General features: G+C 44.9%; 2 protein-coding genes across 3 annotated transcripts in view; one reads left to right on the top strand and one right to left on the bottom strand.

Annotated features, from left to right (window-relative positions):
• PFDN2 (prefoldin subunit 2) overlaps window positions 1–21074 on the top strand; it is a 26962-nt gene extending 5888 nt beyond the window's left edge. Inside the window, exons 2-4 of the mRNA XM_075563833.1 lie at window positions 19736–19824; window positions 20018–20141; window positions 20784–21074. Of these exons, the coding sequence (XP_075419948.1) occupies window positions 19736–19824; window positions 20018–20141; window positions 20784–20960 (390 nt within the window). The 3' untranslated portion in view covers window positions 20961–21074. The remainder of the gene's footprint in view (window positions 1–19735; window positions 19825–20017; window positions 20142–20783) is intronic.
• Window positions 20169–23461, bottom strand: KLHDC9 (kelch domain containing 9). Of its 2 annotated transcripts, none has more exons than XM_075563720.1 (4): window positions 22807–23461; window positions 22111–22270; window positions 21791–22020; window positions 20169–21555 (listed from the first exon to the last, which is right to left on the bottom strand). In XM_075563720.1, exons 1-4 carry the CDS (start codon window positions 23331–23333, stop codon window positions 21471–21473), a joined length of 1002 nt encoding a protein of 333 aa, XP_075419835.1. In that variant the 5' UTR covers window positions 23334–23461; the 3' UTR covers window positions 20169–21470. The 2 variants fall into 2 exon arrangements, with proteins under 2 accessions (XP_075419835.1, XP_075419826.1); XM_075563711.1 differs by having other exon boundaries at window positions 20178–21555; window positions 21822–22020.

Below are 23461 nucleotides of genomic sequence, written 5' to 3'. Positions count from 1 at the left end.
ACATGGCTGCCTGTCTGTCTTCAAGCCTTTAAGACCCCAGACGCTATATCATTTGATAGCCGGGCACTATCAGCTTTCTTCACCATGTTTGTTTATGCACACGCCTGTCTTCAGCGATCATGTCGGGAAGGTGGGTATCATGAAATGATCGTTTAGCTGAGCAAGGTGCTATCGCATTGAGGGAGTGTGCACGAGGAGGCCCAATGTCCACCTGCTACCCTACTACTGAACCTATAAATATATGCACCTAGGTCTATTTCTCCCATAATCATAAATATATTTACACATGTACATGTCTGTATGTATGTAGGCTTCTATGTGTGCCCTTTGCCTCCTACTCCTTTCCTCTATTTCCTTATGCTTTCCTCCTGTCCCACTACCATGTTCAGCCTTCATTCTGGTTTCAGTAATTCCTCTCAGTTACCTTGCTCACCTTTAATTTCTAAGGAAGAAAGATTAGGCTTTCTACTCCCATAAAGAGTTATAGCCTAGCCTTTAAAAATTTTTTATTTTATTTTATTGGGGGCTCTTACAGATCTTATCACATTCCATACATATATCCATTTTGTCAAACACATCTTTACATATGTTGTCGTCGTCTTTTTCAAAACATTTTCTTTCTGCTTGAGCCCCTGGCATCAGCTCCACTTCCCATGCCCCCTTGATAATTTATAAATTCTTTTTTTGTTCATGCTTATATCAGCTGCCATCTCATTTCACCCACTTTTCTGCTGTCAGTCCCCCTGGGATGGGGGCCATACGTCGATCATTGTGATCAGTTCCCTCTTACTCCCCTTACCCTCCTAGGATTGTTGCTCCTCTTACTGGTCCTGAGGAGTTTATCTGTTCTGGATTCCCTGTGGTTCGAGCTCTTATCTGTACCAATAGTATGATAGAATGGGGGTCATGGTAGTTGGGGGCAGGGGAGGAAGCCTTAAAGAACTAGAGGAAGGTTGTGTCTTTTATAGGTGCTGTACTGCCCCCTGACTGGCCCTTCTCTTCATTGTGGCTATTCTGATGGGAGGTGTCCAATTGACTACTGATGGGCTTTGGGTCTCCACTCTGCCCTCCCCCTCATTTCCATTGATAATGCTTTTTGTTTGTTTTGTTTTGGGTCTTTGATGCCTGGTACCTGATCCCATCGATACTTCATGATCACACAATATGGTGTGCTTCTATGTAGATTTTGTTTCTTCTCAGCTAGATGGCTGCTTGTTTATCTTCAAGCCTTTAAGGTGCCAGACACTATGTCTTTTGATAGCTGGGCACTATCAGCCTTCTTCACCACATTTGCTATGCACACATTTTGTCTTCAACGATCGTGTCATGGAAAGTTAACATCACAGAGTGCCCTGTTAGTAGAACAGATTGTTCTTGTGTTGAGGGAGTACTTGAGTGGAGGCCTAATGTCCTTTTGCTACCGTAATACTTTATAAATAAATATGTGTACATAGCTCTGTTAACCTGTTATTGTGTATACATGTATTAACATAGATACATGCCTGTGTTGAGACCTCTACAACTTTCCTGTGCCTTCCAGTTCTTTTCTCTATTTCCGTTTACTTTCCTCCTGCCCCACTACCATGTTTGGCCTTCATTCGGGTTTTGGTAATCCCTTTCAGCTACATTGCCTTTGATGGAGGGGCCAGCCCCCTCAAGCATCCTATGCCCTCCTTGCCATCAATTTTATTCACTTATTCTTCCCTTGTCCTGGGTTTGTTGGCATCCCCTTCCTTTACCTCTGTCTCTCCCTCTCCCATGTCCCCCTAGAACCGTCAGTTCCATTGTTCTCTCCTCCAGATTGTTCATCCCACCTATCTTGTCCAGATAGACATTCATAGACAATAAGTCTAGACTTTTTACTCCCATAAAGCGTTATAGTCTAAAAAATCCTTGGGGCAATTCCACCCAGTCCTATAGTGTAGCTGCGAAGTGGAATCACTGGATACCAAACCCCAACCTCATGGCCATGGAGTCGATACTGACTCACTGCAGCTCCATAGGACAGGGTAGAACTGCCTGTGGATTTCCAAGAGTTAGCTCTTTTAAAAAATCATTTTATTGGGGGCTCGTACAATTCTTAGCACAATCCCTACATACATCCATTGTGTCAAGCACATATGTACATTTGTTGCCATCCTCATTCTCAAAGAGAGTTAACTCTTCATGGGAGTAGAAAGCCCATCTTTACCTGGGAGCAGCTGGTAGTTTAAAACTGCAGAGCTTGCAGTTAGCAGCCCAACACTTAACCACTATGCCACAAGGGCTCCTCCTCCAATCGCTGGATGGCAGTGGGTTTTTTTATCTGAAGGAGCCCTGATAAGCTTCTAGCCTCCATGTCAGTGAGCAAAAGATGAGGCTTTCTATCCCCATAAACCCACGGGGGGGGGGGCATTTCCACTTTGTCCTATAGGGTGCTCATTATGAGTCAGAATCAACTTGATGGCAGTGAGTATTGTTGTTGGTATCTAAGGAGCCCCATTGGCACAGTTGGTTAAGCAGTGAAGACTGCTAACCAAGAGGTCAGCCGCTTGAGCGCCACAGCTGTTCCATGGGTAACAGCTGACGCTGGGTGCTCCTGCAAAGATTTACCACTTTGGATTCTGCGGAGTAGCTCTGCTCTATAGGGTTGTTATGAGCCTGATCGACTTGATGGCAGTCGGTTTGTTTTTTGTTGTCTAGACAGGCCACATCTGGGGGGTTTTGCTGATGGAGATAAAATTAATCATGACTGTGTAATGAATAAGCCGTGGGCATAGATGCTCTCTGCGGTTCCTGGTTGATAAAAGACATAGATGCATGTGAGAGGGTAACACTTTGAATGGGACATGAAGGTGTTGCTTCCGAGAACGCATCCAGATCTTGTCCTATGCATCTTTTTGTTTGTATAATTTTGACTTTGATAAAGCTATAGATGTAAGTGCAGCACTTTTTGTGAGTTCTGAGTCATCCCATCGAATTATCAAACCCAAAATAGTAGTGGGAGCAAGCAGATCAGAAGTGAGAGGGCCGACGGGGCTGGAGAATCCAGGCTTGTGGCAGCAGGAAACCCTGCATTTGTAGCCAGCATATCAGAAGCTAGCGTGGGCGATTCTCAAGCTTGCACTGCTGCCTTAAAGAGGTAGAGCTTGACACCAAATTTGTAGCCGGCAGCTCAGAAGCAAGGGCATCAAGTAGCTCCTCAAATTTGTGACTGGTGTGTGCCAGCTTGGCCATCTGAAGGATGGTGGAGTGTCAGAGAAGCGCTGCATGGGCAGCTGGTGTCTGAACTGAACATAGAAGTGATAAAGTGGGGAATTGACTTTCTTCACTTTGAGGATTTTAATTAAATTGTTAATTTGAGATTTCCAGTTTCTACTGAGTGCCATTTATTTCAGAAATGCCATTCACTAAAAAAAAAAAAAGGGAAAAGAAATGCCACTCACTAGAACCTCATAGGCAGTTGGCATATGTGAGGATATCCCCCCAAAACGAGAATTTTTTCAAAGTTATGTATTTAAATTTTTTTACAGAACAACCTTATCACCTTCAAAGTACTCTCCATTATACTTAATAGATTTGGCAAATCTGCGATTCCATTCTTTGAAATGTTTTTCAAACTCATCTTTTTTTAAAAATCATTTTATTGGGGGCTCGTACAACTCTTATCACAATCCATACATCTATCCGTTGTGTCAAGCACTTTTATACATTTGTTTCCCTCATCATTCTCAAAGCATTTGCTTTCTACTTGAGCCCTTGGTATCAGCTCTCATTTTCCCCTCCCTCCTGCTCCCTGCTCCCCCATGACACCTTGATAATTTATAAATTATTATTTTGTCATATCTTAGACCATCCGACATGTCCCTTCACCCACTTCTCCACTTTCCGTCCCCAGGGAGGAGGTTATATGTAGATCCTTATCATCTGTTCCCCCTTTCTTTCTCACCTTCTCTCTACCCTCCCGGTATCACCACTTTCACCCCTGATTCTGAGGAGTTCATCTGTCCTGGATTCCCTGTGTTTCCAGTTCCTATCTGTACCAGTGTACATCCTCCAGTCCAGCCAGATTTGTAAAGTAGAAATGAGATCATGATAGTGGGGAGAAGGAGGAGGAAGCATTCAAGAACTAGAGGAAAACTTTGTTTCATCATTGCTACACTGCACCCTGACTGGCCTGTCTCCTCCCCGAGGCCTTTCTGCAAGGGGAAGTCCAATTTCCCACTGATGGGCCCTGGGTCCTCATGTTGCACTCCCCCCTCATTTGCAGTGCTATGATTCTTTTTGGTCTTTGATGCCTGATAGCTTATGCCTTTGATGCCTTGTGATCACACAGTCTGATGTGCTTCCTCCATGTGGACTTTGTTGTTTCTCAGTTAGATGGCCCCTTGTTTATCTTCCAGCCTATAGGACCCCAGATTCTGTATCTTTGGACAGCCGGACATTGTCAGCTTTCTTCACCGCATTTGCTTGTGCACCCACTTTGTCTTCAGCGATTGTGTCGGGGTTGGCTGGTGTGCTTCTTCCATGGGGTGTTGTTCTTTCTCAGCTAGATGGCTACTTGTTTATCTTCAGGCCTTTAAGACCTCAGATGCTATATCTTTTGGTAGCCAGGCACCATCAAGTTTCTTCACCACATTTGCAAACTCATCTGTTTGAATGGCTGAAAGCATCTCCCTTGTTTTTTCTTCACCTCTTCTACGTTGTCAAATCACTGTCCTTTCATGTCCCTCTTCATCTGCAGAAACAAAAAGAAGTCACATGGAGTGAGGTCAGGTGAGTAAATGTGTGGGGCAAGAGAGACATATTTTTTGTCAAAAACTGGTGCACTGAGATGGCTGCGTGAGCAGGTGCATTGTCTTGGTGGCAGAACCAGTCCCCCGCTGCCACAAATCTGGCATTTTTGGTCACATACTGTTAATATGCAATTTAGAGGCTTTCAGAACCTCTAAATAGAAAACTTGATTAACAGTCTGACCTGGTGGAGCAAACTCCAAATGCACTATGAGTCGACATTTTCATCCGTTTGAGAAGTTGATGGGACATCCAGAATGAGGTTTGTCATCAGTCGACATTGAAATAAGAAAACCACTCATACACTTGAGTTTTTCCCACAGCACTGTCTTTGTAAACTGTGTGCAACATCACAAAAGTTTCTGCGGCATTTTTCCTGAGGGAACTAAGATTTCATAGCTGTATGCTATTCTCTTACATCGACCATCACAGAAAACAAGGTTCAAGTACACTGCTTTTATGAAAAAATTCACTCTGACCTGGGGGTGGGGGAGTGAGGCAGATTTTGTGCTTTCGTTGATAGCCTATGGCAATGACTCTCAACCTAGCAACGTGTTTTTAATTGTCACAGGTAATCGGGGTGGCTACTAGCTTTTAGTGGGTAGGTGCCAGGTGATATTGCTAACAACCTACAGTTAGAGTCCACAGGACAGCTTCCCACAGGAAGAATTACCTGGCCCAGAATGTGAGTAGTGCAGGAGATGAGATAGATACCCTGCTCTGTGGTAGATGAGCTGCATTTTATAAACGAGGAAACCAAGAGAAGTCACTCAGTCACATAGCAAGTAAATAGCAAGACTGAGATTTGAAGCCAGGTCAGACTATAGGCTTTGAACACTGTCAGCCATATCTAGTTGCTTCTGAAGGACGTTTCAAGAACCAAGTGAAAACTGAGAAAAGGCCATTGGGTTTTTCAATTTTAAGGAGGTCACTCTTGACCTTTGAGAGAATTTAATAACTGTTAATAGTTTTATAACTGCTAGTGACAGACAGTTTAAAATAGGTTGGGGATAAATGAGCAGAGGTGGTAGTGAGGAATTGGCACCAGTGAGTATAGCCTAATCCTAAAATGTTTTGATTGAGAGGGGATGAGAACCATTATTTGGGGGAGTTGGAAAGAAAGGAGGAAAGTTTTCTTTGGTAGAAAATTAAGTATGCTTGCCAGACAAGGGGGCACTGAACTGAAGATAATTCATGGAGAGATTATCACAAAAGATGCTTTTTGAGATGCACATAAGAATACCAAAGGGCTGACAAAATAACGATGTATAAATTACCAAGGGCACATGAGGGAGGGGGGAGCAGGGAGGGAGGGGGAAAAAAGGATCTCATGCAAAGGGCTTAAGTGGAGAGCAAATGCTTTGAGAATGATTGGGGCAGAGAATGTATGGATGTGCTTTATACAATTGATGTATGTATATGTATGGATTGTGATAGAGTTGTATGAGTCCCTAATAAAATGTAAAAAAAGAAAAGAGAAAAAAATGATTAGGGCAAAGAATGTACAGATGTGCTTTATACCATTGATGTATGTATATGTATGGATTGTGATAAGAGTTGTATGAGCCCCTAATAAATTGTTTAAAAAAAAAAAAGAATACCAAAGGGCATTTTATAAGTATTTTTCTGAAGTTAACAAAACTACACGTAACCATGGAAATGTTGTTACTGTTAGGTGCCAGCAAGTTGGCTCCAATTTATAACGACCCTGTGTAAATTAGATTGAAACTCAGCCTGGTGCTGTGCTATCCCTATGTTTGTGGCCGTTGTTACACACACACACACAGTCAATCCATCCATCTCCACGAGAGGGTCTTTCTTTTTGCTGACCGTCTACATAAGCTACTGTAATGCGAAGTGCCTGGGTCGCATTCCCCCCATCCTTACTTCTGAGGAACTAAGGAACATTCTGCTGGCATTTCTTTCCAAGACCCATGTGCTCGCTCTTCATGCAAAACCAAACAAACCCCAACTCACTGCCCTCTGGTCGATGCTGACTCACAGCCACCCTGGAGGGCAGGGGACAAATGCCCTGTGCGTTTCTGAGACTAACTCTGTATGGGAATAGACATGTTTTTCTCCCCTAGAGAAACTGGTGGGTTTGAACTGCTGTCCTTGTGGTTAGCAGTCCAGGCTCATAACCACTGTGCCACCAGGGTGCCTTTCTTCTGACAGTCTGTGGTTTATTTCATATTCTTTGCCAACATCTTTTTAAAAGGCATCACAACTTTGGTCTTGTTCATTATCCACCTTTCACACACATATGAGGTCATTGAAAATGACAATGTGTACCTCAGTCCTCTGAGTGAAGTCTTTGTTTTTGTTAACCCTTTCAAGAGTGTTTTTTGCAGTGGATTTGCCCAGTACAATAAATATGTTTGATTTCTTGACTACTGCTTCTATGGATGTTGATTCTGAATCAAAGGAAAATGAGATTCTTAACAACTTCTTTATTTTCTCTGCTTATCATGATGTATGTATTTGTCCAGCTGTGAGGATTTTTTTTATGTGTCAGTATAATCTATACTGAAGCGTGTAGACTTTGATCTTTATCAGTAAGTGCTTCAGGCCCCCTTGGCTTTCAGCAGGTTTAGTTGTATATCTGTATATCAAAGGTAGCTAATGAACCCTCCTCCAATCTTGATGTCACGTTCTTCCTGTAGTCTATCTCTTGGATTGTTTACTCATACAGACTGAATCAGTATGGTGACAAGATACAACTCTGAGACCTTGCCTGGTTTTAAGCCATGCTCCCCTGTCTGTCCTATTAAGTGTTCCCGAATTCCCTTTCTTCACAATATTATCTGCAATTTCTTACAGTCCACATGGTCAAAAATGTGTGGATCATAGTAAATGAACAGGTAGACATCTTTGAGGTGGTCTCTCCTTTCAGCCAGGGTACATCTGAAACAAGCAATGATATCTGTGGTAATAATTTCTTTTAGAAGAACTAATATCAAACTAGTCCCGAGGAATGCAGATTAAAGACGTCTCAAATGTCCAGCTCTTTCAAGATGGTGTTTTGCTCCATCTTTCCTTCACTACTTGCTTGAGTATAGTCCCTCACGTCCCTGGGCTCTGCAGTTTGCTGCCTCGTCCCACAGAACCCCATGAAACTAAGGAAATGACTCACGTGGTTGTGGGTGCTGTTAAGTCCCAAATGTGAAGATCAGGCAGAGGTGAACCAAGTGCAGGGGATAGAGCCAGAAGCCTATGATTATGCGTTGGGCTGCTAACTACAAGGTCAGCAGTTTGAAACCACCACCATCTTTCACGGGAGAAAGATGAAGCTTTCTACTCCTGTAAACAGTTCGTCTTGGAAACAGGCGCCCTGTACCGTTGCTAAGCCGTTGCCATTAGCGTCATGCCAGTGAATGTTGATGGAGATGTGGTTTTATCTTTCAGCCTGTAGGGAATTCAAAGCACGGTGACTTAGGTCTCATTTCCCAGTGAAGTAGGGTCTCAGATGTATCCCTCCTTAATCCTGCAACAGAACTCCCACAAGCACAGAAGCTGAGGCTAGAATCTATAACACATCGCAACATGGGTACTGTATTTTCCAAAACCATTCTGCTGAGTGAAATAAGTTAGTCACAAATGGACAAATATTGCACGATCCCACTTATATGCCATAACCAGAGTTGACAATTCTATAGAGGCCAAGTTTACTAGTGGTTACCAGGGGCCAGGAGGAGGGAGGGCAAAGGAGGACTCAGTGCTTAAGGGACACTTACTGGCACTGTATATAGGAAGATTGTTGAAACGTCAAGCATTTTGCTAAATCTATTCTGGTGTCATGAATTACTTAACATGGGTGGTGCTATGTATATAACATGTTTGTGACCCACCGGGGACCTTAGACAGCTTGCTAACTGCATATTCAGTGCATGGAACTAATGAGGTGATTACACAGTTTTACCATCCTGCTAGAAGCTGCGTCAGTATGGACCACGTGGGGTATCCTTGCACCTGGTTATACTATCAGAAGAAAAGAGAGAACACCAAAATGACATGTCTAAAAAAATTGAGCTTTCATCTCTGGCTGCCAAGCATCCTCTGCCATCATGAATTTTCCAGACCAGTAAGTTCATGACCAACCGACTACTTCAGTGCAAACAAATGGTCATTAACATCCTTCACCTTGGGAAAGTGACCGTGTCTAAGAAATTTGTGGAAAACGAGCCAAAATGTGCAAGACCGCACCAGATGGCATTTTTGTATTGGTATTTAGAACCCATTTTGGTGGTGAGAAGACTACTGGCTTTGGCATGATTTACTGGATTACAGGAAGAAAATGAAGCTTAACACAGACTTGAAAGACATAGTTTGTATGGGAAGAAAACAGTGCAAAGAACGCAAGAACAGAATGAAGAAAGTCGGGGGCGGGGGAGGGTCTGCAAAGGCCACCATTGGTGCTGGCAAAAAGTGAGCTGGAGATTGGGTAACAGAAAGAATAAAGATTCTACACGAGGAACAATTAGCCAGGCTGTGGCTAGCAGCCAAAATAAGTCCTGTCCTTGCAATGGAATGACTACCTTGTCAGGAAACTTTTGGAATTTTGTTTTTAACTTCCTCCTTTCTTCAACCACATAAGTAATGCTTTCATAACATTGTATTTTATCCTACTTTTACAACACTGGCATCTTTTGTTTTAAAGTTGTCTTCTCTGTCAGGGGAAGCCAGCCCCTAACACATCATCACAGGTCCGGTAGGTGCAATTGTACAGCGATAATAAGTAAAGATTATAGTAAAGTTATAGAGAGCAGGAGAGAAAGAAGAGAAATATTGAAATAAATGGAGTCAGACACGACTCATGGTAGCATGCTCACCTCAGCCCTTCTTGAAGGGGATGTATGATAGGCGTAAGCACAACAGGAAGGGGATGTGCTAGGGTTGTGTCCACAGCAATGGGAAGTTCTAGGGGTGTACATGTGACACGATGGGCGGACCCTAGATTCATGATGGCAGCCTAACCTTGGTCATCCTTGGGCGGGTTTGACCTCTCTGGTGTCTCCTACAAGGAAACAGACAACTACTATCCTTATCAGAAGGGAGTGGGCCCTACTTGTTGTGGGATAAACAGTGGTGTCTGCTTGCTCTAGATGGCTGATAGCTCTTAGGGAGAATGATCCCTGATCTACTCCTGATGACTTCCAAGTGTATAGTCATTTGCAAGCAGCTAAGTTTGGCATATATTTGGGGGAGAAATCCTTCTGTATCCCACATTACTCCATGCTACAAAAAGGGGTGGATGAGGCTCCCTTTTCACTTCAGCAGTAATCTGAAAAATTCATCAAGCCTTAATAGCAGTAAGCAGCTCAAAGAGTTAGAACATGTTTCTTGGCTCTACTCTGAGTCTGAAGCAGAGCTTAAGCAATGACTTTGAATGGGATCAAATAGGCCAACACCAAGCTTCCATGAAAGTTTTTTTACTATTTTCTTTATATTTACAAGTTGTACAGTGTTGGATATTTGTTTCCTGATTTTTTGGTAGGAATTTATTTTTTAGTAGATTAAGTGAAGATTTGAAAGTAGTATACTTTATAAATGAAGCTATTTTCTAATCCAGGTGTTTTGGATAAGTTTGGCAAAATCCTTTTCTAATTGCCAGTCATGTTCTGTTAAGCCCTCCTTCTTCTTAGTGATTACTGAATTATTGCAGTCTGCTCCGAGAGACGTCACTCTGCTTGCAGATACCCACTGCCCCTCAATTCTGTTCTTTTTAAGTGGAACACAAGTTCTTCTGAAAAATGTGCTCAGTTCAAGTCGTCCTCTAAAATCACAACACCAGGCCTGTGCCAGACGTTGTGCTATCCCTCTTAGGACTGCTTAGCCATTCCAAATCTAAAATGAGAAAAATGGGAAAACGTAAGACAGGCCACTGTCCCGTAACTTCTGAAGGTCGACTGTTCCTCAAAATTGGCTGTTCTTTTAATAGTTTTCTTCTGAGACAGCCATATAATTAATTAGAATTTTTTTACCAGTGAGATAATTGCTATATATCAATATTTCTCATATCAGTGTTGTAAATTCAGCAATCAGAAGTAATGTCATCAATAAGGGAGTTCTGTGATAAAAACTACTCAGGATACTTTTCAGAAATGACATATCGTGTGTAGATGCCAAAAGGAAATTGGGATGGAGGGAGCAGGGACCTTTCAAATTTATAGTTATTGTAGGAATTGTAGCAATTAGGATCTGACCAAAAAACAATCTTGTATCCCCTCCAAAATAAATCATGATTTTTTAAAAATGAAAATATACAGACAGGTAAATAAAACCAAAAAAGATTCTACAGTGGCTTGATCTGCAATGATTATGTGGATTTTTCACCAAAGAATTAATAAACTATAAAATCATTTAAAAATGTACAGGGTTGCAGTAGAAATGTTATTTTTAATTAAAATATTTGTGTAAATTATAACAATATTTTTATAAGCCCAGTTTACATACATCAACATGCCCACAAAGTTAAAACTCTGTATTAATTTACTTTTTGAACAGTCTTTTTTTTTTAATTTTAACAATTTATTGGGGCTCATACAATTCTTTTCACAGTTCATACATGTACATACATCAATTGTATAAAGCACATCTGTACAGTCTTTGCCCTAATCATTTTTTTCTCTTTTCTTCTTTTACATTTTATTAGGGACTCATACAACTCTTACCACAATCCATACATATACATACATCAATTGTATAAAGCACATCCATACATTCCCTGCCCAATCATTCTCAAGGCATTTGCTCTCCACTTAAGCCCCTTGCATCAGGTCCTCTTTTTTTTCCCCCCTTCCTCCCCATTCCCCCCTCCCTCATATGCCCTTGGTAATTTACACATCGTTATTTTGTCATATCTTGCCCTATCCGGAGTCTCCCTTCCCCCCTTCTCTGCTGTCCCTCTCCCAGGGAAGAGGTCACATGTGGATCCTTGTAATCAGTTCCCCCTTTCCAACCCACTCACCCTCCACTCTCCCAGCATCGTCCCTCACACCCTTGGTCCTGAAGGTATCATCCACCCTGGATTCCCTGTACCTCCAACCCTCATATGCACCAGTGTACAGCCTCTGTCCTATCCAGCCCTGCAAGGTAGAATTCGGATCATGGTAGTTGGAGGGAGGAAGCATCCAGGATCTGGGGGAAAGCTGTGTTCTTCATCGATACTACCTCACACCCTAATTAACCCATCTCCTCTCCTAAACCCCTCTATGAGGGGATCTCCATTGGTCGACACTTGGGCCTTGGGTCTCCACTCTGCACTTCCCCCTTCATTTAATATGATATATATATACATATATACACATACATATATACATATACACATATATACACATACATACACACACTTATATCTTTTTTTTTTTTTTCATGATGCCTTATACCTGGTCCCTTGGGCACCTCGTGATCGCACTGGCCGGTGTGCTTCTTCCATGTGGGCTTTTTTGCTTCTGAGCTAGATGGCCGCTTGTTCACCTTCAAGCTTTTTAAGACCCCAGACACTATCTCTTTTGATAGCCGGGCACCATCAGCTTTCTTCACCACATTTGCTTATGCACCCATTTGTCTTCAGCGATCCTATCATGGAGGTATGCAGTCAATGATATGATTTTTTGTTCTTTGATGCCTGGTAACTGATCCCTTTGGGACCACTCGATCACACAGGCTGGTGTGTTCTTCCATGTGGACTTTGTTGCTTCTGAGCTAGATGGCCTTGAACAGTCTTTTTGTATATTTTTTACATTTTATTATGGCTTGGGTGATAGTTTACAGAGCAAATTAGTTTCTCATTTGACAATTTATGTGTGGGAAACTCACACTGAGGGAAACATGACCAGGACTATATTCCCTAACTTATTACAGAAGGGATCTGGAAAGCTAACATTCCATGGTAGGAAAGACACCACTGTGGTTAGAGATAGTCTAAGTACATGATCCTGCTTTAAATATCATTTCCACAGATTCTCCCCTAACAGCTATGCTTCCTTAAAGTGAGCACGTGGTTGATTCTATCTCCCTATAGAAGCAGACATTCTATTGTTATCTCCTCCTGCCTCGGCACCCATCCCCACACATGCCTTCCCCCAATGCAGGGACTTTACTGTGATTACCACCCACCTTGTGACGTATGTAACTACTGAATATGCATGTCTTGTGGCTACCTATAAATATCCCAAGACAGTAAGTATCTTTCCTATTCTCTACGACTTTACTATGATCGCTATTTTTTAACCTCTCTATATTACAGCTGTACAGTTGCACTATGGACCCCTCAGCAGCTAGAGGCTGGTGTACTCTGACATTTACGCATGTTTAACTTGCTGGCAGTCCGTACAATCCTTACAAAGTAGCAGCACTCGTTTCACTGCATCCTTGAGCTCCCCATTTCCTGTCATCCATCTTTCTTACCTTTCCTGCCTTCTGAACTTTTTATTTGATGTCTTAGATATAATAGTAGTAGGTAGCCTTCAGGATGGAGTACAACTCAATGTAAAGAAAACCAAAATGGGAGGGAGGGGGAAAAAAAAAAAGAGGACCTGATGCAAGGGGCTTAAGTGGAGAGCAAATGCTTTGAAAATGATTGGGGCGGGGAATGTATGGATGTGCTTTATACAATTGATGTATGTATACGTATGGATGGTGGTAAGTTGTATGAGTCCCTAATAAAACATAAAAGAAGAAAACCAAAATGACAGGGCACGATATGACAAAATAATAATTTATAAAATTACCAAGGGTTCTTGAAGGAGGGGGCAACAGGGAGGGAGGGGTAAAATGAGCTGATGCCAGAGGCTTAGGTGGAGAGCAAATGTTTTGAGAATGATGAGGGCAATGAATGTACTACTACAAATGTGTTTTACATAATTGATGTATGTATGGATTGTGATAAGAGTTATATGAGCCCCTAATAAAACCATTTAAAAAAAACTCCAAAAAAACAAAATCATCACAACTAGACCAGTAGGTAACATAATAAATGGAGAAAATATTCACCTTGTCAAGGACTTCATCTTACTTGGATCCACCTTCAGTGCTCATGAAAGCTGCAGTCAAGAGATCAGACAACACAGTGCATTGGGCATATCTGCTACGCATGACTGCTTTAATGTATGGAAAAGCAAGGATGTTACTTAGTCTTCACTAAGGTGCTCACACCATGGTGTTTTCAATTGCCTCATATACCTGAGAAAGTTGGACATTGAATAAGGAAGTTGTAATAATAATCGGTGCATTTGAATTATGATGCTGGTGAAGAATACTTAAAGTACACCCAGAATGTTCCTTAGAGCAAGGATGGCAAGACTTCATCTCATGTGCTTTGGACATGTTGTCAGGAGTGGTCAGTCCCTGGGGAAGGACATCATGCTGGGTAGAGGGCCAGTGAAAAAGAGGAAAACCCTTAGCAAGACGGATTGACAAAGTGGCTGCAACAGTGGCTGCAGGCTAAGAACGACGCGAGCGAGCTTGGCGCAGCACGGCCGTGTTTGTTTCGCTGTACGTGTACAGGTCGCTGTGAGTTGGAACCAACTGGATGGGAACTGGAGAAAACAAAACGAAAGCAACAGATGGGGAAATTTTTAAAGACCTTCTCAGTTACTAATAATATTGTAACTCATAATGTGCCTTAATGTAGGAAATTTAACAAAATAATTTCATTAGTAATACTCATTTAAGAACTATTACATTTAAGCAGTATCTAATTATATCACATTGTTCTTGATTAAATTTGATAATAAATGGGTGTAGGGGAAAGTAAGGGTTATAAAATGGATGGTGAGGAGGATATAGCTTTTCTGGCTATGTTTGATCAATGGAATTGTATCTGAGGAATTACTGAGAGATGAATGGTGAGTAAATATAGTGGGGCAGGGGGGAAGAAAAAGAAAGAAAGAAAAAATATAGATATACATGTATTTTTGTAAATATTAAATTGTAAATATAGGCATATTTGTTTATATATGTATATACATGCAAATGCAACCAGGAAGTAGTTGGACTTTGGGCCTCTACTTCAGTCTTACCTCAGTACAAGAATGATTTGTTCCAATGGTGTGGTATTGTATGATACTCACTTTCCTGACATGATTGCTGAAGACAAAATGGGTTTGTAAGCTTATGTGGTAGAAAAAGCTGTTGGTGCCCAACTATTAAGAGATATATTATCTGGGCTCTATGGCTGGTAGTTAAGCAGGCGGTCATCTAGCGGGAATAACAAGGCCCACATAGAAGCACACCAGCCTGTGTGATCATGAGGTGTTGACAGGAAAATTATCAGAAGTTCAAAACCAAACAACCAACCAAATCGATGTGAAGGGGTGGGGATGTAGTGGAGACCCAAAACTCACCTGCAAATTAATTGGACAGTCCTTCTCAGGGCCACCTGGAAGGCATTATAAATCAAGGGTGCAGTATGGCACTGGTGAACCACCTAACTGTCCTAGTTTTTAAATATTTCCTCCCCTTATTATTAGGGTTTTTATTTGTTTTATACATGAAAGCCAAGATAGATAACCCTTCAGAAACAGTAACAGGAGTAACGGTTTCCTGAGGGAGCAGAGCAGCTGATAGCACGGATGACTGTTTAACCTCATTTGAGGGGAGCAAACAGCAGAATTGTATGTAAATGGATACACTGGATGGTGTGAGATGTGGCAAAAATAAAAGACTAAAATAAGAGTTCGGGGTGGGGCTGGTATAGAGGTGCTGATATCAAGTAGTTCAAGGAGAAAGAAAATGTTTTGAAACTAACCGTGGTAGCAATTGTACAATACCGTGTGATGTGATTGAACTATGAAATATTGTATCTGTACGTACTCCCAATAAAATGATAAAAATAAAACTCCAGTAACTACTCGCCCAAAGTAGGCTGCAAAGTTAAAAATAAATAAAAATGCGTAAAATTGATCATCCATATGACTAAGGCTTTCTGTATGTTCTAGTCTATGAAGTCCACGGGGACGGGTATGACAGGAGTTATTCCACTCAGTGCTGCCGACTCCAGTGATGCCACGCCCACTGGGCTTCAAAGGGCCGAGGAAAGATGATCAGGGAGTGGCATTAGTCCTGCACTCAGAACCTTCTAGACCAGAGGACACAGAGAGAACTGCAATACCAGAGGGCACAAAATGGCAAGAAGCAGTGGCAGATAAATGGCAGGAGCAGAGCCAGGAGACAGGTGTGAGATGGAGTGATGGGCTTCCTCAGCTATGCAGCGCATCAATTACAGTGGGCATACTAATCCACACAGCTCTGAGCATCTTGGGCCAGGAAGCCTCTTGGTGGAGTGGGGTGCTCTGGTATTTGTTGGCAGAGCTAATTTGCCAACCCCTGTATTGAGAAGTTGAGTGCCTCCCAGTGTGAGGCTTGCCGGTGGAATGGGGTAAATCATAGCACTTAACCAGTGAAACAAAAGAGCTTTGTAACACTTCTCAGAACAGACCAGAAGCTGGGCTTGCTCATGAGGGCTCTTGGTATTAAAAATACCAAGAGAGGTCTGCCTGTGTGCATGACTAGGTGATTGTCCTGATTGAAGAACGATATCCTAAGTAACTTCTGATCCTGAGTTTTATCCTGTTACTTCTCTAATAACGCCCCCGCCCCCCAACACACACACACACACACACACACGAACATAGTCTGTGAGTTCTGTGTGACCATTGTATTGAATTATTGAACCCAGCAAAGAAGTTAGTGTGTTCTGTGGGAGGGTTGGCTAATGTCAAAATTGGTAAAAGGATTTCCATAAGGTGATATATTTGACTTCCATCCCAGAAACCAGCCTGAGGTGTTGATGTTGACCATGATTCGCCTTCCCCCTTGTCAGTGTAGAAAAGGGCAGATGGTGGCTGTCACGATGGTTTTACATAGGAGTATCTATGCAACACATACGGTGAGGCGTACACAAGTATCCATGGACTGTGGTGGCGGTGGTGAATGCCATCCAGTCGGCTCCCACTCCAGCGACCCTATGTACAGCAGCATGAAGCATCGCTCTGTCCTGCGCTATCCTCACGCTTGTTCTTATGTTCGAGTCCATTGTGGCAGCCACAATGTCAATCCCTTTTTGGTGGTCATCCCTCTTTATCACTGCCCAGCATGATGTTCATCTCCAGGGACTGGTCTTTACTGATAACATGCCCAAAGTATGTGAGAGTGAGACAAAGCCTTGCCATCCTTGCCTCCAAAGAGCATCTGGTTGTACTTCTTCCAAGACAGATCTATTTGTTCTTTTGGCAGTCTGGTTCTTTTAGTAGCCTTCACCAACACTGTAGTTCATATGCATCAGTGTTTCTTTGGTCGTCCATATTTATAATACTATGGCTGGGGCCAGGTGCACCTTAGTTCTCAAAGAGAGATGGGGAAGCTCAATATCAGCAGCTAAAACCAAGCCAGGGGCTGACTGTGGAAGAGACCATCAATTGCACATATTCAGATTGAAGCTAAAGAAAATAACAAGTCCAGGAGATCCAAAATATGACCTTGAGCCTGTCTCACCCAAATTTCGAGAGCACCTCACAAACAGATTTGATACATCGAACCCTAATACCAGAAGACCTTAAAATCAGGAAAGGACAATTCAAGATCTATCTTGAAGTACAGTGCTGTCTGTGATAGGATAATATCTATCCACTTTCAAGGAAACCCAATCAATACAACTCTACACTAGCCACTAAAGCTAGTAATGAAGAAATTGAAGAATGTCTTCAGTCTGAAACAGGTCAAACGTAATCAAGATGCATAGATAATTAATGACCATGGGAATGCAAAGGTTGGAAACAAAGAGGAAGGAAGGGTAGTTGGACAGTATGGCCTTGGTGATAGAAATGAAGCCGGAGACCCAATGAAGGGATTTTGCAAGCCCAAAGATTCCCTCATTACAAATACTTTTGACTACTTTCTCTAGTTCAGTAATTCACTAGACTCACAAAACTCCAGAGTAATACTTTAAAATGTAGTTTTATTCGAACAAAAGAATACAAATCAAAGCCAGTCAGAGAGAGAGAGGAAGTTTGGGAAGAGTCCCAAATGCAAAACTTCCATAATTCCCAGGTCTGCTTCCCCCCCTCGGCCAGTTGATGTGAGACAGTACAGGGCAGTTCCCTGGAGCATCGGTGTGCAGGTTGACTGAGGCTACTCTGTGGGCACGATCATTGGCTGTGTCATGGAATGCAACCTCCAGTCCCGCTTCTCTTCCTGGAGGTGGTAGCGCCAAGTTCCAACCCTCTGAATGCACGGATTCTTTCTGCCAAGACCAACCTGAATGATTCCTTAGCATGCACTGTCAGGTGTGGCCCAGAGGGGCCTTCCGTGAATAACGAAGGTACGTCAGTCACCTGACGCGCCAGAGGATTTCAGTGTTCTCTTCTCAGGAATCAGGGACCAAGGCCAAACCTTCCTTTGGATAAAGTTAATTTTTAGTGCACAAGACTGAAGGGGAGATTTGGCAGTGGGTTTGAGTGGCTGGCAGCTCTGCTGTCCTCGACTGACCACAGGGCACCAAGGGGCACTTCTCAGATTCCAGAGCAAGCCATAAGAGTAATGCCAGTGCTTTAAAACACCCTTTACTTCGCCCAGAGCTGTGCCACGCTCACTGGTTCGCTTGCTACAACCACCCCAATGGAGGAGGTATCATTCTCTGCTTTCATGGTGAGAAAAACAAGGTGCAGAGAGGCTATTCCAGACGTTCGCACATTACAGTTTTGTGGGGATCTTTTTTTAAACACCGAGGCCTGAGTCTCATCCTTAGCGATTTGGTAATGATTCCCCTATTCACGTTTTTAAATGTTCCTTGGGTGCTTCTGAAATGTAGCCAGGGTGGAGAACGTAGGCTTAAATCTCTCCAAGAACATGGTGCCAATAGTGGCAGAGATAGAACTTGAAATCTGTCTGGCCTTTTGTTGCAAGTTCCAAGTTTTTCTTTTTTTTAAAAAACCTCCCTCGTGTTATTTCATTATATCCTCTTACTGTACATGTGCTGTGTCTTGCCAAACACAGTTACCAGAGCCCATACTGGAAGTGAGGGTGGTGGTGGTGCTAGTACCCAGTCTGGCTTTCAGTTTTTATTCTCTGAGGTGCTTCTGAGGTGCTCTAGTGATGCTGTCGGTTGCACTTTGGACTGCTGACTGCAAGGTCAGCAGTTCAAAACCAGCAATGCTGTGCAGGCAGAGTGAGGCTTTTTACTCCCGTAAAGATTTACACTCTCAGAACCCCAGAGGCAGTTCTCTCTGGGGTCACTCTGAGTCAGCATCAGCTGGAGGGCAGTGAGTGTGGGTGCAGCTTCTTGGGGAAGTATGTATGAGCTGGTAGTCACACCTCCCCTGAGCTCGCATCTGTCATTTCTTGTCGCTCTTTTGCATCCCCTTCCAGATTGCCCATCCCCCAGGTTTTGTGAAGGCATGCACTCTCAGGGAGCCTCCACTAAGGCTGCTCATCGTTAAGAATTTGTAGGCCATAGAAATGCCTTTGGCCAACTTAAGAGTTGTTTGTTTCTTTCTTTATGCATCAGTCTTTATCCTGATCTTTAGTGAGTACCCTTGAAGGATGATAGTTGAGCACAGTTCAAAGAAAGGCTAAATAACTAAGACACACAAAGTTCAAGAAAGCATAGAGGATCATCTCTGTGGGACCCTTGGTGTTTTAGCTCCAGCTGTTTTTGAACTGGTTTGTGTCTACCCCAAATGAAAATCCTGTGGTTAAGGGTTCTGGGTGATAGTAGCCCCGCAGAGTTCAGGAAGAGCTGTTCACCAATGGGAGGTATGCAGACTCAAACGGGTCATTTTTGGAAAGTCGCGCACAGTGTTGTGGGAGCTAGGGCCTGCCTACCGCTGGATTCCTGCGCCCTCAGCGAGTGTTTGGTGAATGGCATTCCAGATCTACTTAAGTTAGGCATTGTAAGCCTGGGTCCTTGCTGCCCTGTGCTCTCTGTCTCTGCCCTTGTCATCGCCCCTTCTCTCTGTGGTAGGTAATAGCTGGCTTTAACCGCCTGCGGCAGGAACAACGGGGCCTGGCGTCCAAAGCAGCTGAGTTGGAGATGGAGCTGAATGAGCACAGGTGAGAAAGTTGGGGGAAGTAAACTGTGAGGGGGCTTCAGTAAGTTCATGTGAACAAGGAAATAAAAGGGAACAGTGTTTTCCCGGGAGCTTTTAAAGCCCCTAGTGGGAGCGTTTATACACGGCCATTTTTGTGAGGGAGGGTTGCAGTACAGTAGGACTGAATTCTCAGATCCTGTCTCGTCCAACCCCAGCCTGGTGATCGATACACTGAAGGAGGTTGATGAAACCCGCAAGTGCTACCGCATGGTCGGAGGGGTGCTGGTGGAGCGGACTGTCAAAGAGGTGCTGCCCGCCCTAGAGAACAACAAGGAGCAGGTGAGCAGGGAGCCAGAGTAAGCACCGGCGACAACAAGGCGAGGACGAAGGGCGGGGGCGGGCAGGGAATATGGCGGAGGAACTCAAGTTGAAGACAACACAACACAAAGAGCCTCTCAGTTCCTTGGACAAGAAGAGTTGCTGGTCATCTGGCTCTTTTCATGGGCTCTGTGGCCTGAGTAAGTGGGGGTGGATACACCCAAACCCAACCCACTGTTAAGTTGCTTCTGACTCATAGCAAGTCTAAGAGTAAAAGGAATCTTCCTGGAAGCAGACTGCTGCATCCTTCCCCCATGGCGCAGGGGGTGGGTTTGAAGCCCAGCCCCCTCTTTAGTAGCTGAACACTGAAGCATTGTGCCATCAGGCTCCTTGGTCCGTGGCTACCACCTGGTGGACTAATTTCAGATGTAGCAGTGTCCTGGAGCTGCTGAATTGGAAGCTTTGGTGATGGGCCCCATGAAGGAGGGTGTTTAAAAAGCAGCAGCCCAGGGGATTCCAATGTACACTGAAGTTTGTAAACCACTGTGTTTGAGGTGGACCCATTTCAGCGCCCGTGGTGTATTAGTAGTAGCCTGTTAAAGCTGGTGTCCGTACAGGTGGAGAAGGGCCCTGCAGCCCTCACATAACCCCTCTCGCCCCTAGATCCAGAAGATCATCGAGACACTGACGCAGCAGCTTCAGGCAAAGGGGAAGGAGCTCAATGAATTCCGGGAAAAGCACAATGTCCGTGTAATGGGAGAAGATGAGAAGCCAGCCGCCCCGGGGAACTCGGAAGGAGCTGGGGCTAAGGCCAGCTCAGCCGGAGTGCTGGTCTCCTAGGGCAAGGCCTTTGCAGCTCTCTACCCCGACTCCCACTTCTCATTTCTCTTTATTGCTGTTCTTATTGTCTCTGCTCTTGTAATATTTTTTGTTAATTAAATGTTTTGGTCAAAATGCTTAGCTTGAGCCTGAAGCTTTCACACAGAATTAGTACGTATTGGTTGAATGATGCAGGGGACAGAGGGTCTGATGTCTCTACCAGGCTTAATGGCTCACAGTATCAGAGCAGTGAAGACCCATACCTTATCCTTTCCCTCACACACAATGATACATTTACTTATTTACCCTCCACCCAAAGATGTGGAGATAAGTGTTGGCTCTAAGGGTGAACTTTAATAAGCATTTGGAATGAGACAAATAGCTCTGGTTATAATACTTTATGGGTTTCCAACAAACCCGAGGCTTCGGCTGTGTCTGGCCGCTAGTCCTTAGACGAAGAGGTCCAGGATGCAAACCTGTGGACTCGCTGTCTTGCCATCCTCACCAAAACCCCCCACCAGGTACAGACGATCATTCCAAAGGCAGGTCCGATGGCCCACACGTTTCAGTCCCCGATCGGCACAGGGGAAGTGGAACCACAGAGGAGGAGACTTGCCTGTTGAGTAGGGGGTGGGGGTGGGGGGCAGAGGGCAGTTAGGAGGCAGGGCCACTTAGATACCCGTGGGGCTCTTACCGAGACCTAACGCATTCCCATTATTTTTCCCCTCACATGATTGGCGCTCCTCTTCAAATGTATAATACCAGATACATCTTGCCTACTCCTCTTCCTCCCCACCCCATCACCCCATCCCCTGGCTTTCTGCAGCCTTCAGGTTCTCTTCCCTTCCCACCTGCTCTCCCTCAACCAGAAGGCTGGCTCACGGGTATCATAGATGTAGAGGTCGTTGCAGATGGTGTCCCTGGCTCTGGTCAGAGTTTCTCCACCAAACAGTACAGCAAAGGGCCCCACTACAGAGCACGAGTGATGTCGTAGTCCCCGGGGCCCCTGCCGGGACCCCTGTCTGGTGCTCACAAGCCTTGCAAGCTGTTCCATCAAATGGGGGGCAACAGGTGGGTCCTCCTTGGGGGAGAAAGGAGGGAGTTTCCGAAGGAATTTAGGATTACCATTTTAGCCCCCTTATGCCCTATTAGGAATGTGAATAAATAGTACCTTAATCTTCCCATAACTCCATTGCCCAGCTACTTCTGCATCAGCCGAGTTGCAGCCCCCAAAGAGCAATAACTGGTGACCTGGGTGGGCCCCAGCAGTTGGGAGCAAGGCAGCACAGTGACCTGAGCGTGAGGTTGTGTGGCAGCCTTCTTCCTTGTAGCTGTGGAAATGCAGAAATTCAGGCCTGAGTGGGGTTTGCTGAAAATGTAAGCCCTGTACCACTTACTGCCTTCGTCTCACCCAGGAGTAAAGCCAGTGTAAAGAGTGGCAGAGCGATCTCTAAATTGCCCCACCCCACCGCAAGAGGAAAATTGACCACCCCACTTAGGCGCCGTCTCTCTCAGGCACAATTCATAGCTGTGGTAACTCCGCATCCCATTCTAGGCCTTGTCTGATACCCCTTGAGCTTGTGCCCAGAGGGTAGGGACCCCTGTGCCCTGGAAAGTTCTGGATGTCTACTGAGTTTGAGGGAGGCCTGGGGTGAATGGACACTGCACAGTGCCGCCCCTTTCAAGTGGCACACAAGGCATGTGTCCTACCTTAGCTAGCGGCTAGTGCCCGAGGATGAAAAGGAAGCATGCTGGGTCAGTCAGTGTAGCAGGATGGAGGAGCGGGAAGGGGGCACCAGGCCAGCGTTCTGCCTTTCCCACACGGTGGATAAGGAAGGGTGCTGGGTTTGGGGCGGGGGTGTCATACCAATAGGTGCGGGCGCCAAGGTCCAGCTTTAGCGTGAAGATGCTTCCATAGCGGCGCTGTGTTCGAGTGCCACCCTCCCGGCCAGCCACCCGAAGCTCCCGGTCGGAGAGGCGGGTGCAGGTGTGACTACTGAGGCCCGCAGGCGGGCAGTTGCCAGGCGCCGCGGTCCACGCCTCCCACATTCCACGCTCCGTGTCCAGGGCGACCACTGCTGCCAGACGCCGCGACCCGTCCCAGCCGCCCACCACGCAGAGCCAGCGCCCGCCCACCGGTGCCGCGTCGTGATGGCTGCGCCTAAAGCCGCCCTGGGCGTCCACTCTGACGGCCTGGCCCCGAGCAGGATCGAAGGCCACCGTATCGCTGCTGGGCTCCTTGGCTTCTCCGTCCAGGAGGCCCCCCACCAGATAGAACCGGCCCCGCAGTTCGGAGCAGGAACAGAATGCCCGTGCCAGAAGCGCGTCCCGCGCCACCGGCCTCCAGGTCCAGCCGGAGCCCCCCGCCCCCCCAGTGGGCCCTGCCACCGCCATGGGCCCTGGGTAGGGAGGGGGGCTGCAGAGTCAATGCTCTTGAAAGCGGTCCAAGCTCCTCGCCTGGAAAGCACCCCTCCACAGATGCCCAACTTCACTCCACCATCGGTCGCCCAGCAACCACTGCC

Source organism: Tenrec ecaudatus, chromosome 1 (assembly GCF_050624435.1).
Source record: "Tenrec ecaudatus isolate mTenEca1 chromosome 1, mTenEca1.hap1, whole genome shotgun sequence".
Taxonomy (NCBI): domain Eukaryota; kingdom Metazoa; phylum Chordata; class Mammalia; order Afrosoricida; family Tenrecidae; genus Tenrec; species Tenrec ecaudatus.
Note: the sequence above shows the minus strand (reverse complement) of the source record. Positions and strands in the feature narration are given on the sequence as shown.

What these genes read in the sequence shown, in the direction of transcription:
- KLHDC9 (XM_075563711.1), bottom strand. Translation starts at nt 23,333, where the DNA reads ATGGCGGTGGCAGGGCCCACTGGGGGGGCGGGGGGCTCCGGCTGGACC. An exon ending in GGAGTTATGGGAAGATTAAG is followed by an intron (nt 22,021 to 22,110) that starts GTACTATTTATT and finishes TTCTCCCCCAAG; the next exon opens with GAGGACCCACCTGTTGCCCC. An exon ending in CCTCTACATCTATGATACCC is followed by an intron (nt 21,556 to 21,821) that starts GTGAGCCAGCCT and finishes CCTACTCAACAG; the next exon opens with GCAAGTCTCCTCCTCTGTGG.